This window comes from Monodelphis domestica, chromosome 1 (genome assembly GCF_027887165.1).
Source record: "Monodelphis domestica isolate mMonDom1 chromosome 1, mMonDom1.pri, whole genome shotgun sequence".
Classification (NCBI taxonomy): Eukaryota; Metazoa; Chordata; class Mammalia; order Didelphimorphia; family Didelphidae; genus Monodelphis; species Monodelphis domestica.
Window position 1 is genome coordinate 375,721,429 of NC_077227.1, and position 13,266 is coordinate 375,734,694.

The 13,266-nt window shown below is 38.9% G+C and overlaps 2 protein-coding genes across 2 annotated transcripts in view; one reads left to right on the forward strand and one right to left on the reverse strand.

The window, feature by feature from the left end:
* Nucleotides 1–6,195, reverse strand: part of INSYN2B (inhibitory synaptic factor family member 2B) — a 130,653-nt gene extending 124,458 nt beyond the window's left edge. Inside the window, exon 1 of the mRNA XM_007473988.3 lies at nt 5,976–6,195. The gene's annotated coding sequence lies outside the window, so the exon portion shown is untranslated. The remainder of the gene's footprint in view (nt 1–5,975) is intronic.
* DOCK2 (dedicator of cytokinesis 2) overlaps nt 1–13,266 on the forward strand; it is a 559,513-nt gene that overhangs the window by 429,393 nt on the left and 116,854 nt on the right. Inside the window, exon 28 of the mRNA XM_056811565.1 lies at nt 9,635–9,733. Coding sequence (XP_056667543.1) covers nt 9,635–9,733 — 99 coding nt within the window. The remainder of the gene's footprint in view (nt 1–9,634; nt 9,734–13,266) is intronic.

The window sequence follows — 13,266 nt, forward strand, 5'->3', positions numbered from 1 at the left end:
AATACATCCTCAGATACTTCCCAGCAAGTCATACCCTGTGCAAGTCATTTAACCCATTTCCTACTCCTTACCTCTTTTCTGCCTTTGGAAGTAATACTTAGTATCAGTTCTAAGATGGAAGGCAAGAATTCATTTTTTGTTTTTTTTTTAAAGGAAAAAGGAGCACTGGGATGGTTAACAGCAATACAACTGTAGAAGATATCTCTTCTCATTTTTGGGGGGGAAACTACATTCATTAATTTTTTCCCAATTAATATAACATTTAGAAAATTATCTTTTATTGAGTTAAATGTCATTGAGTGCTAAATAATGTCCACTTTCCTAAGAAAGCAATGTATCTTGGCTACTATAGACTTATATGACTTTAATTCATAAGCTAGAAACTGTCAGGAAGATGTACAAGTAGACCAGCTTAGTTTTTATTCATTCAGCTCTGAAAGACAGGAAGACAAGCCCAATGAACTTGGACTTCAGGAATCACTGTGAAAAATAGAGCCTAAGAGCTATCCCTGCATAAAGAAGGACAACTTCCACTGTAAAAATAATCATCAGTGGGAAAATGCTTGTCGATGAGCAATGCCAACACCAGGAGCAAGGAAGATTCAGCATGGAAAATGTAATCTACACATTCCATAAATTTATAGCGCCATCACCGATCATATCATTAATGGTGTGAAGAAGGCAATGGATTTTGGAGGGGTTTAACTCAAGGTTCAGCCTGTTCCAGATTTATGGTGTACCCTTGAAACACCCAGGATGGTTTCATTTATGGATACAATAGAAGTGACCTACCCCTGGACCTATGATCTACCTGCAATTCTTAAGAGCTTGATGTGCATTCCCTGAAATAAGCCATTACAAATTTTATTGATGCTTTACCTAAAAGAGATGCTATATCCTTTGAAAGGCCCAGAATACCATTATTATGTAGCCACACACAAGGTTGTTTAAGCCCATGTAATCCCTTTGCTAAAAACATCTAGAGAGTATAAAAATAGCATATGAGGTGAGATTTTGCTCCTTTGTCAATGACATGATTGAATTCTGACTCCATTCCTTGTCTATTTTGAATAGCATTGGTCTAAGGGTCTACTTTCCACTTGGTTCCCTATCAATGAGAAATCACTTCTGAAGGTGCAACTTGTGTTTCTGGAGCAGTGGCTAGGTCCCAGTTCATTCTAGAAAGCTAATCCATCATGAATGCCTACTGTGGAGTTATTGGGCCCACAACAGCTTCCTTTACAAGAACTGCCATGTTGCAGCAGATGGAAACCATCAAGGCACATCGTGACTGCAAAGCCTCCAGGTGGCAACCTCTCTGTTTCTTGGCTAAGTTACACTTTTAGCACATTAGAGCACTCACCAACTGTAACTATGCAGACTTCATTACACCAAAAGACCCAATCAACAGCGATGGAGACTTTAGAAACCTTCCCATGGAAGAATCCCCCATCCCTAAGTGATGTCCAGAATATATGAGGCAGATAAAGCCATACAGTTATAGAACAAAGTTTTTTGATGCACATGATTTCATTTCAAGTGTCTAGACTTTGATCTTCTTAAATTCTTTTTCCTGTCTGCCAGCTTATATGAGCACATGACAGATCTGTGATTTCCAAAGCATGGAGAACTCCCTCCATTAAGTTGATGATCACCCATCTTTGACTGAATAGTAATAAATATGTATATATGTATATGTATATATATTTATTGCATTGAATTTGTGATATCATGGATGATGAATAACTACCAATGAAGACTTGTGCTTGCTTCACAGCTTAAAATGTTAGAGAATTGCCTAAAACAAAGTTCAGTGACTTTCTCAATATCATGTAGCTAGTCATTGCTTAGAATAGAGCATAAGCAAGATGTTCTGGCTTTGCACAATTGATATTATCCCTTTCCCTTCCCTTCCCTCCCCCTCACCAACAATACCTCCACTGTTCTCATGATTCTAATCCTTTTTCAGTGGAAGGGTCAATGCTAATGCAAGGTCTATGCTCTAGGAAACTAGCTCCAATGGTCATAGAGTGAGATGTGGAATATACCTTAGCTGTCACAAGAGCTAATCTTTTCCTCTTGGAGATGAGGGAGCTGAGGCCTGGAGATGTTGTCACATGCCCAAGGTCACACAGGCAGGGACAGATTTGAACTAAGTCCTCTGGCTCCAAATCCAAAATTTTGTCGATGACACCATACTAAGTCCTAAAGAGTGTCCAAAAGTGTTCAGAGGTTAAGTAACTTGTTTTGTGCCAATGAGCTTGTAATTGTTAAAGGCATTATTTGGACCCACCAACCCCCATATCTGTCTCCTCCATGTTCCCTCTACCTGCCAGTAACGCCCGTTAAATAATATAAATGTCTCACTGTGCTCAGTTTCAGTAGGCACATACTCGATTTACTAAGTGGTTGGACATTTTGGCATATTTGTAACTGAAAACATAGTTTCAGGGTCAAAGTGCATTTTGCTGGATTTTTTCTCCCTCAAAGCTTTGAGTGTGCAGCATTTGAAGACAGGCATGATACTGAGAGCCATAATTTCCTCCTCATAGGTCAGAATAGTTAATGAGCTAATCCATATAGCTTCCCTGGAGCTGGGCCAGGAGTTAGGGGAGGAAGCTGCCTCAGCATGACTTCACCTAAGCACACACATCATCCTAGGGAGACCTCAAATCAGTTACTCAGTGAGACTGACTCACACATCCCCTCTTCCAGCTTCCTGAGATGCAAAAGGAGAGGGCCCTGAACAAGTCACCATAAACCTTAATGTGAGGAAATAACTGGTAGAATGTCAAAGCTGTAAGGATCTCTTGAGATGTCTTATTCCAAATCCCTTCATTTTATGGGGAGGGAAATTGAGATCCAGAGATGGGAAATGGTTTACTTGGCTTGCTAGGTACAAAGGACCAGGATTTGAACTCAGGTCTTCTGATTCAAAATGAAATGCCCTCGCTACTGCATTCCATCCTTCTCAGTAAGCCCAGCTAAAGTAGTTAGCATGTTGGATTTTGAATCAGGACAATGAGTTAAAATTCTGCCTCGACCACTTAGTTGCTTGGCTCCTGGGTAAGTCACTTCATCTCTCTCAGCCTCAGTTTCTTTAAGTATAAGGTAGTTTTCATAACCTTTATCTCATGTACTCTTTGTGAAGATCAAGTAAGTTGACCTAGTAAGTTCTATAATAATAATGTTATTGTTATTATTATTGCTAACACATGGCATCCTTCTGTTTCCCTAAGACTTGCTTCATAGGATCATAGATTTAGAGCTAGAAGGGATCTGCGAAATAATCTTGCCCAGTGCTTCATTTTACACATGAGAGAATGAAAGACCAGGCAAGTTCCATTACTTACCCAAGGTCTTATGGGGGAGGAAATGGCCAAGCACATAGTCGAACTCAGATCTGCTTACTCCAAATGCTTTGACCTTCCGTTGAAACACACTTCCAGCATCAATTCCACTGGAGACTAGACATCGGTTATGTAACCACACAACCCATGTGGGACCAAATGGGAGTGCTTCATATAAACAGCCAGTGGCCCCTGGCCACACAAAGCCCAGGTGACTGATGAAAGGAACTTTTTTATTCCTTTCATCCCCTCCTTGCCAAGTTTTCCTCATGACATGTCTTTGGAGCTTTATATATTTTATTTTATTTTGGTCTTGCACATGATTTGAAGTTACTATAGCAACATGTCACCAGCTGCTATTGCATAGTAATGTTAGCGTTTTCATTGCTGGCTTCTGAAGTTTCAAAACCCCCGGTATCAACTAGGTTCTCCCAGGAACTCATCCTTCCCACTCGGCCCAGCCAAGTGGGGTGAGAGTCTCCTTCCCATCTGAAACCCACCCTGTTCCACTGGATGGAGCACTGATCCTCTGGTGGCCAAACGCTGAGATAATCCTGAGTTCCCTAGCACACCAGGCACCAGGGGTGTTTAGGCTGCTGGTCTGAGGTTGCTCAGGCGTGCTTGTATTTGGGTGGATAAATGAATATATTTCAAAAATCTGACAGATGTTCTGCACCAAACCCTGCTCATTCCCTTCCCCCAGTCGTCCATTGTTAGTCTGAATATTTCCAGGGGCATTTGTAACCTCACTCTCCACAAAACAATATTATATCCTAGCTAATTAATTTTTAGCACATTATACTTGGCTCCTTTCCCACTGCCCACTGCACAGTTAATGGTCACTGTTTCCTTTGGAGGTTAAGTTCCCACTCAGGTGAACAGACCTCCATGCTAATGCAGCAACTTAATTGACAGGATTGATTGTTCAGCATAACTGGAGAGTGTTACAGATACCAAATAAGTCCTGCCATTGCTAGGGTCTGAGTATTCCCTCATCATCCAGGTGTCTCCTGTGATTATACTTATTTTTACATATTTGACCTAGTTTCAATCATGTTCCTCCATGCTCCGATTCATTAGATGCATTTCAACAAGCCAAAATGTAGCAGAGGTGGCTGGGCGCTGCTCAGATACTGTGCTCTAGAATTTAATATGCATGTCCCTGAGTATTGGGCTTAAAAGGCAATTTCCCATCCGGTCCCCTGGCAGGCTGAGAGGAGAGAGATGAGTGACTACCTCATGCCTCAGTAGTAAATACACATTGATCACTGGTTTGTCCCTATTGGGAGAATCTTCACTAGTAGAGTGCTTTAATCATTAACTTGGACAGTGGGTGGGAGCATCCCCACCACCACTGACCATCCTGCACATTATCCAGACAAGAACATTGGTTATTACCTAGGATGCTGACAGAGCTGGCAGTTGGAGGTCTGGTGCTATAAAGTTTGAGCAATGTCAAGATAGAGAGGAAGTGATAAGCTACCGTAAGTTTGGGGAGTGTCAGGATCTAGGGACAAATAAAGTCCTGATATTTTTCTGCTCTCCTATTTCCCAAATATTAAAGAAAGAAAGAAATTAAGAAAGAAAGAAAGAAAGAAAGAAAGAAAGAAAGAAAGAAAGAAAGAAAGAAAGAAAGAAGAAAAGAAGGAAGAAAAGAAGGAAGAAAAGGAAAAAGGTATTTTTGTAAATAAAGATGCAAACTTATAAAGGAGAAAAAGAGTAAGGGATGAATGTCATTTTTGGCAGCTGCTACTAAGAAATTGCTAAAGGTCACACAAGTACAATGTTAGTACATCATCCTTTTCCAATGTAGCAAAGGGGATTTTTTTTAAAGCAGGGAAAGGGGTATTTTGCCAAAGCAGACCTGATGCTGTAGTGTCTTGTTCTGTCTTATATACCGATCAGTCACACTGATGTGATTTCTGACAGCTTTGATACTAGAAACTGGCTAGCCTGGAAAAACAGATGATTCTAGTCAGAAGCAGGACACCGTCATTTTTCATTAGTGCCAAAACGTCAGAATATTTGCTCAGTTTTTATCCACAGTTGCCCAAACTTCCATCACATGGGGTATAGAATTGTGCAGAATGCCAGCTAATTTTTTTTCCTCAAACATACTTAGAACAGAGGAATTGATAGGTAGATAAAAGTCATTTTGATTGTTCTGCGAGCAATGCCACATTGACCAGAGACTTATAAAGAGATAACGGTTCATATAATGGTTACTTTCTGTAAACAGAAAAGGACCCCCCCCCTCTTTTTCACTCCCCCAGCAGTGAAGTTTCTAAAAGCAAGGCTTGGTACAACTCAGCTTTTCTGGCTAATACCTGACAGTTTGATCTAAAAATGATTGCTTTGATGAGTCCTTTTTTTCCCTTCTTTAAATTCAAATTAAGCCATTTGAAATCTCTGGCAGCCCCCTCATACTGCCTACTTGGACAACCTGCATTTCTGGTGGTGGTGGATTTTTATCCAAAATAGGCATCTCTATAGGCATACACATCAACACAAACACACAAATCAGTGCCCCCCCCCCAGACTCATTTCAACAAGATCTTCGGAAGAAAAACTATTGTCAGAGAGATGTAGAAGACCATTAATAACAATAAAACACAGATTTCTTACCTTGAGGTGTCAGAATTACCTGCAGAAAATGTACCTCAGCCGTGCTAGGCAGGCAAGGCTTTGACTAGTGGTAAAATCACTCCAAGAGAAGGTATATTAAGTCCTTTATATTGTAATTTTCACTGTTTATATGCAAGAAGTGTAGTGGGTCTGCTCACGTAGGAATAAATGAAAAGCCGTGCCATGCACAGCAGCTACCATGTGAAAGAAAAAGACCTCTAGTGGTCACACACTGAACTCTTTGAGAGACAAGGCGGGGGAGGAGAAGGGGACAGGGAGGAGGGAGAAAAAGAGAGAAGGGGGATGGAGAGAATTAGGCAAAAGAGAGATTGAAGAGAATAAGGGAATAGAGCATTTACATTCTTGTCTCAAGTAAAGAGACTAAATGATGTGAGATTGCAGACCTCAGCTGAGATTCCTCAGAGAAACATGCCTGGCACAGAAGCACAAAACTGTTATGGGTTGGAAAGGACTTTAAAGACCAAGCCAGTCCATCCCTCTTATTTTAGGATGAGGAAATGGATACCCAAAGAGCTTAACTGACTTGTCCTAGGTCAGTGATGTGTAACCTTTTGAGCTTGGTGTGTAAAAATTCACCAAAAAACCGAGCATAACTCAGATGCTGTGTCACTTTGAGAAAAAATAAATAAATAAAACATCCTTCTCAGCACGTGGCCCCATACTTCTCTGTTTGCAGCCAAGTGTCATCGAAAATGGCTACATGTGTCAATGCTGACACGTGTGCCATAGGTTTGCTATCATAGTCCTAGGTCTTATAGAGAGTTGATGGTGGATTCGGGACTAGAACCCAGGTCTGCTGACTCTCAGGCTAGAGTGCTTTCCATATTTTATTGAGTTGGTAATGACAGTAGAATTCTCCATCTATGATGATTTGGGTTGGGGGTGGGCATCTAACTTTTCAAACCTTTGCTACTCCCTGAGGACCAAGTAAAAGTTAGTTTTATTATCTAAGGAATCTCTCAATTCTCCATCAAAGAATTTATCTCCTTCTCTAGGGAACTCTTTTGGGGTCAGTGTTGTTATTGGGTTGGTTTGATGCTAATATCATCTCTAGAATCCACTGATGGTTTTGAACTTCAATTGAACAAAAACTGATTAACTGAGTTCTGGGAGGATGTAAGTCTTGTTTCTTGTTTAAGATGAGATTAATTTGAAGAATGCCATCAAAGTAGCTTCTCCAGAACTGTCTTTGGACGAGTGAGGCAAAGAGAGCACTTATATAGTTTATTTTCTATGAAGCAAGGAAAAGAAGACTTTATACAGTTATGCAAATAAAACATGTCATATAATCTCTGAGGATACATTTTTGTCCAATTGGCTTTAATAGTTTTTTTTTAATGAAGAATAACCTATGGTAACCTATATGCCTTTTCTATATTTCAAGCAATTCATTTCAGTTTCACAAGCACTTGTTAAATACTTTGTAGGACATACTCATGAGGACAGAGATTGTCTCTTATTTGTATTTCTATTCTTCCTGTCTAGCATAGTGTTGATGCACATCTTTTCCTATAATATACCAGAAATTCTGCTACTATCTGGGAATAAAAAGACAAAAAGAAAAACTGCCCCTGACCTCAAGGAACTTATTTTTTACTGAAAGTACCCTGTATTATGAAAATCTGCTCTGGCACTATAATTTACTACACAACATTTATTAGGGTTCCCTGAAACTCCAGTCCCAATTGTACCTCTTAACAAGCCCTCATCTTTCTCTATGCCTCTATTGGACTGGGATACCAAAGAATGGGGTTCCCCAAAACATACACTCACGAAATTTAATACTAGAAATTTTCTTAGAGATCTGATGTTCCCATCCCTCATTTTATAAATGAGGAATCTCTGCTACCTTTTCAAATACTGTCTATTCTTTTTTTAATTTTTTCCCTAAATTTTGAGTTCTAAGTTGTTTCCCACTCTCCTTCCCTACCCTGCATCAGAAAAATACAACATATGATATATATGTGTATTGAATCATGCAATACATACTTCAATATATTAGTTCTTTCTCTAGCAGTAGATAGCATTTTTCCTTCATAAGTCCTTCATAGTAGATATGAATGATCATATTAATCAGAATTGCTTAGTCATTCACAGTTACTCTTTGGACAATACTGCTATCACCATACACAATATTCTTTTGGTTTTGTTCATTTCATTCAAATCTTTTCATGTTTTTCTACAACCAACCTATTTATTATCTCTTATAGCACAGTAGAATTCCATCACAATTATATACTATAATTCATTCAGCCATTCTCTAATTGATAGGCATCCCATCAATTTCCAATCCTGCCTATTCTTCAAGTCACAATTAAAATATGTATCCATGAATATTCCATTCTCATTGATCTTACCTTTCTCTGAGCTCCTACAGTGCTTATGAGCTATTCCATACAGTTTAGTAGTTAGTCATATACTGGCTTGTATCAACTTGTTTCAAGAGCTTTAGTCTTCCCAAACAGATTATAAACTCTTTGAGATCAGAGACCATAGCATACACTTAAGAAAAAATATCACCCACAGAGGATCAAGTGTAGGACTTGGGTACATAATAGTTGCTCAAAAAAAGCTCATGAGTATTACTTAGAGAATGATAGCTGGCTAGCTATAATCCCTTCTACTAAGGATAGAATGAAAATGATAATTATCCCTTATATTTGCATTGCAGGTCATATCTACAAGGTATTTGTGAATAAGAAATATTTTTTAAAAATATTTTTAAATGCATCCTCCATTATCAGTTGTTGAGGATACAATTACTAAAGTAAGAGAGTCTCTACCCTCATGGAGCTTACATTTTAATCTATTTGTCTTATTCAGTTTTACACTAAGCTTATGAGGAATGAAAAGAATGAATTATGATCCCCATTTCATAAGCAAGATAACTGAGACAAAAAGAAATGAAGTAAGGGCAACTAGGTGGCTCAGTGGAAAGAGAGCCAGACCTGGAGATGTGAGGTCCTGGGTGCAAGTCTGACCTCAGACCCTTCCTAACTGTTTGACCCTGGGCCAGTCACTTAACCCAAATTGTCTAGCCCTTACAACTTTTCTGCCTTAGAACCAATACTTACTATCAGTTCTAAGACAGAAAGTAAGGGTTTAAAGAAAAGAAATGAAATTACTTGCTCTAGAATTACATCCTAATTGTTTTAACTCCCTATTCAAACATCCTTTCTGTTACACCACAAGTCACTAGGGAGAGGGAAATAAACTACAAAGGACCATTTCTCATCAGAGAAGAGTCAAGATGGTGAAATGTCACTGAAAGAATTTCCATCTCCAGGGAATATTTTGAAAGATGAAAGAATTTCCACCCTTGACATAGAACTTGTATAACCAACTTAGAGATCAGTTTGCCTTAATCATTGATTTTAGAGATGAATCAGCTGAAGATGAGAGATGGGAAGTCTCTATGGCCCCAAAGGGAATTAAAAGCAGACATTAACTAGGACTAGGCTCTCCCAATGTCTAGTACAGTGTCTTATCCAAGATGATCGAGGTGAGATCCCAATCAAAGATAAGGGGATTAAATGGGTTTTTGAGGTTCTATCCAGGTTTGAAATGCTAGAGTTTAACAGTGTGGACTTATTCTTCCATTGTTTCATGGACTTTTCTTTTTTCTATATTCCTTACAGAGTCATTTTGTGGCATGCATGACAGCCATCTTAAACCAGATGGGAGATCAGCACTATTCTTTCTACATTGAGACTTTCCAGACCAGTTCTGAGCTTGTGGTGAGTTTGGTTAGGAGAAAAGGGGGAAAGGGAATGAGGACATCAGATTATGGGCAAATTCCCAGCATCATTCATTTTCATTTTAGTCTTTGTATCTCCAGCACTTACTATATCACTTGACATAGCAGGCACTTAATAAATGAAGGATGGTTCATAGTTATGTAGGAGTTTGATAATTCTAGAGCAGATGTCACTTATTTATTTCAAGTTAAGGATTAAGAGTCAGAATGTAGTGGCTGTTTATTCTATTGAGATCAAAGGATAAGGAAGTGATAGCCCAAGACCTACTCTGGTGCCTATTAAATAGGGGAGGAGAACCCTTTGGCAAAGTCTAAACCATTTATTGCATTTATTCCATGGGAGAAGATGGACACAAATCATCCAGCCTAGGAAGATGTGATTAGGTTGTGAGCTGAATTCATTTAGGGAGTGTCCACATGTATGAAGACAGCTAGTTGCCACAGTGGATAGAGGGTTGGTCATAGAGTCAGGAAGACTTATTTCCCTGCATTCAAATCTGGCCTCAGATACTTACTCACTGGGTAACCCTGAATAAGTCACTTAACTCTGCCTCAGTTTCTTTATCTATAAAATTATCTAGAATAGGAAATGGCAAACCACTTCAGTATCATTGCCTAGAAAACCCCAAATGGGATCACAAATTGTCAAACATGACTGAAAACAACCCAGCAATGACTTAGCCGTGAGATAATATTGAAGTTTAAAATGAGAGTCATGGGGCAGCTGGATACAGTGCCCCATGTATACAGTGGATGGAGCTCCAGGCCTGGAATCAGGAGGACCTGGTTTCAAATCTGTCCTTGGATCTTTCCTAGCTGTGTGACCCTGAGCAAGTCATTTAACCTCTACAGTCTAGGTTAGAATTGATACTAAGACAGAAGCTAAGGGTTTAAAAATAAAATAAAACAAGAGTCATCACATTTCAGTAGAAAGGGCTCATCCTGGTGGTTTGGACACTGATTGCATTCATCTGCATAATGACTAATATGAATGTGACTCCTGTGAAGGCATTCTCTCTTTCTCTGAATTCCTGATTCTGGATTCACATACCAACTTTGCTACTTAATAGCTCAGTTGCTTAATCTATTGTGAATTATTTAATCTCTTCAAGTCTCTATTTTCTCATCTCTATTTTGGGAATGATAGGGCTCTCCTCAAGTACTGTGAGGGAAGGGGAAGGGGAAAGAATAAGCATTTATATAGCTCCACTGTGTGCCAACCTTTTTGCTAAGTACTTAAAAAAAGATTATCCTTTGATCCTCATAACAACTCTGCAAGGCATACCCTATTATTATCTTTACAGTTGAGGAAACTAAGGCAAACAAAAGTTAAGTGACTCACCCAAGTTAAAACACACAGTAAATATTTGAGGGTTCTAACTCAGGTCTTCCTGGATTCCCAGTGCTTTATCCACTGTGCCACCCTCTGTTGACACAAATGAGAAAATTTATTTGAAAATGCTAATATATAACTATAAATTATACATATTACAGTTTCAGGAATAATACCATTATTATATTTAGGGTCAATGCATTTCAAAGAAAGGGAAGAGGTGGAAACAAGGACTTAATAAGGGAGTATTATATATTAAGTAATGTGTGAAACACTTTTCATATATTATTTTATTTTATCAGAACTCGCTTTTTTCCCCAAGAGACCTTTCTTGGTTGGAATTAGAGTAAAAGTATGTGTATGGATGGGGGTGGAAGGCAAATGTGTACACATATATACTTACATATGCAAATGGAAATACTTCTCTTCCCCAAAAGTTCTGGCACATTCTCCTAAACTGGAAAGGGTTCAAATACAGTCTCAGAAACAGACTATGTCTGCTATGTTAGATCCAGCTTCACTAGGTAGGGAAAGATTTCCCTCCAGGAGTTTAACCTTTTAGGAGGTGAATTCTTTGGCCATGGAAATCCATAGGATCCGCATGATGACATAGGACCCAATTTGAAATGAACAAATACTCTTCCCTCAGTAATCATCCCATTTCTGGAGCTGATAATATTTCTACTTCCTGGGATGATGCTTATTTATACAATATGACCATCTTTTCCATAGGCTTCTCTACAATTGCCCACAGCCACAGTATTATAACAACTCTGAGTAAACCAATAAAGCTTTATTAAGCACCTGTAATGTGACAGGCTCTGTGCTAAGAAATGAGTAAACAAAGAAGTGAAATAGCCTCTGCTCTCAAAAAGCTTATACTTTTTCTTGTTCATTTGTTTTTTTCAATTTTCCCTGCCTTTTTGTGACCCCATCAGGGGCTTCCTTGGCAAAGATAAACAATTTACCACTTCCTTCTCTGGCTCATTTGACAGATGAGGAAACTGAAATAAACTGTATTAGTGGCTTGTTCAGGGTCATAGAGCTAGTAAGTGTCTGAGACCAGATGTGAACTCAGGGAGATGGGTATCACTGCCCACAGCCACAGTATTATGGTGATTTATCAACAAATTTTTAAGGCTTTAGGAAACACCTATTTTGTGTCAGGTACTATGTTAAGAAACAAAAACAAAATTAGGAAAAAAATCAGAAAAACAAAATGAAAATCAGAAATGGAATAGCCCATGCCCTCAAGAAGCATATACTAGTAACTCTTCAGATGGCCATGGGATAAGGTTATCAGGCCAACAAGAGTGAGTTAGAATTTTATTCCATGGATTGAGAGAAACCATGATGCAACGGATAGAGAGCTGACTTTGGAATCAAAAAGACTTAAGTTCTAATTCTGCCACTAAGCAGAATAACCTGTGTGATCATAGGTAAGTCATTTAACATCTCAGTGGTCCAAACGACTCTCTAAGAATAGAAATTGAAGCTGGCTTGATGATCTTTATCACACAGAAGGAGGTTCCTACGCTATGTATTGTCTACATGGATAGACCACAAGTCTTGGCTGTCTTTCCACCTTCCATACCCTTCCCTCAAATGAGTAATTACTCTGGGCAATTCACTTTAGGATATGCAAAGTTGAATAAGACATGGCCCCTGTCATCAGGAGATTCTCACAGTGTAATAAAATTCCTGAGCCCCAGAGGAAGAGACTTAATTAAGAAGCCTTTGTCTGCTTTCTGCATCATTTGGGAATCATAGGTTAGACTGAAGAGTACCTTAGAGTTCACCTAGTCCAACCCCTTATTTTATAGATGATTAAACAGTAGTTTAGGGAGCTAAAATGGCTCATCCTAAAGGGTGTGGGGAAGTAGCCCAAACTGACACAGATCGGCAAGAAATTGAAGCAGATTCTGGAACTAAATATATGTATCAGTTGTTTTAAATGAGGCAGCTCCGTGATCTCATGTTCTCATAATCCATTTGTATGGCTGTATGGAACCTGGAAGGAGAAAGAGCCTGAAATGCCCTCATTTGTAAAATAAATAAAATAAAAAAGGTATAATAACACTTGATTTATCTACCTTAAAGGGTTATTGAGGGAGCAGATCAGATGATGTCTCTGAAAGTACTTTGTCACTCTAAAGTGCTGTATGAATGCAATCCTTGTA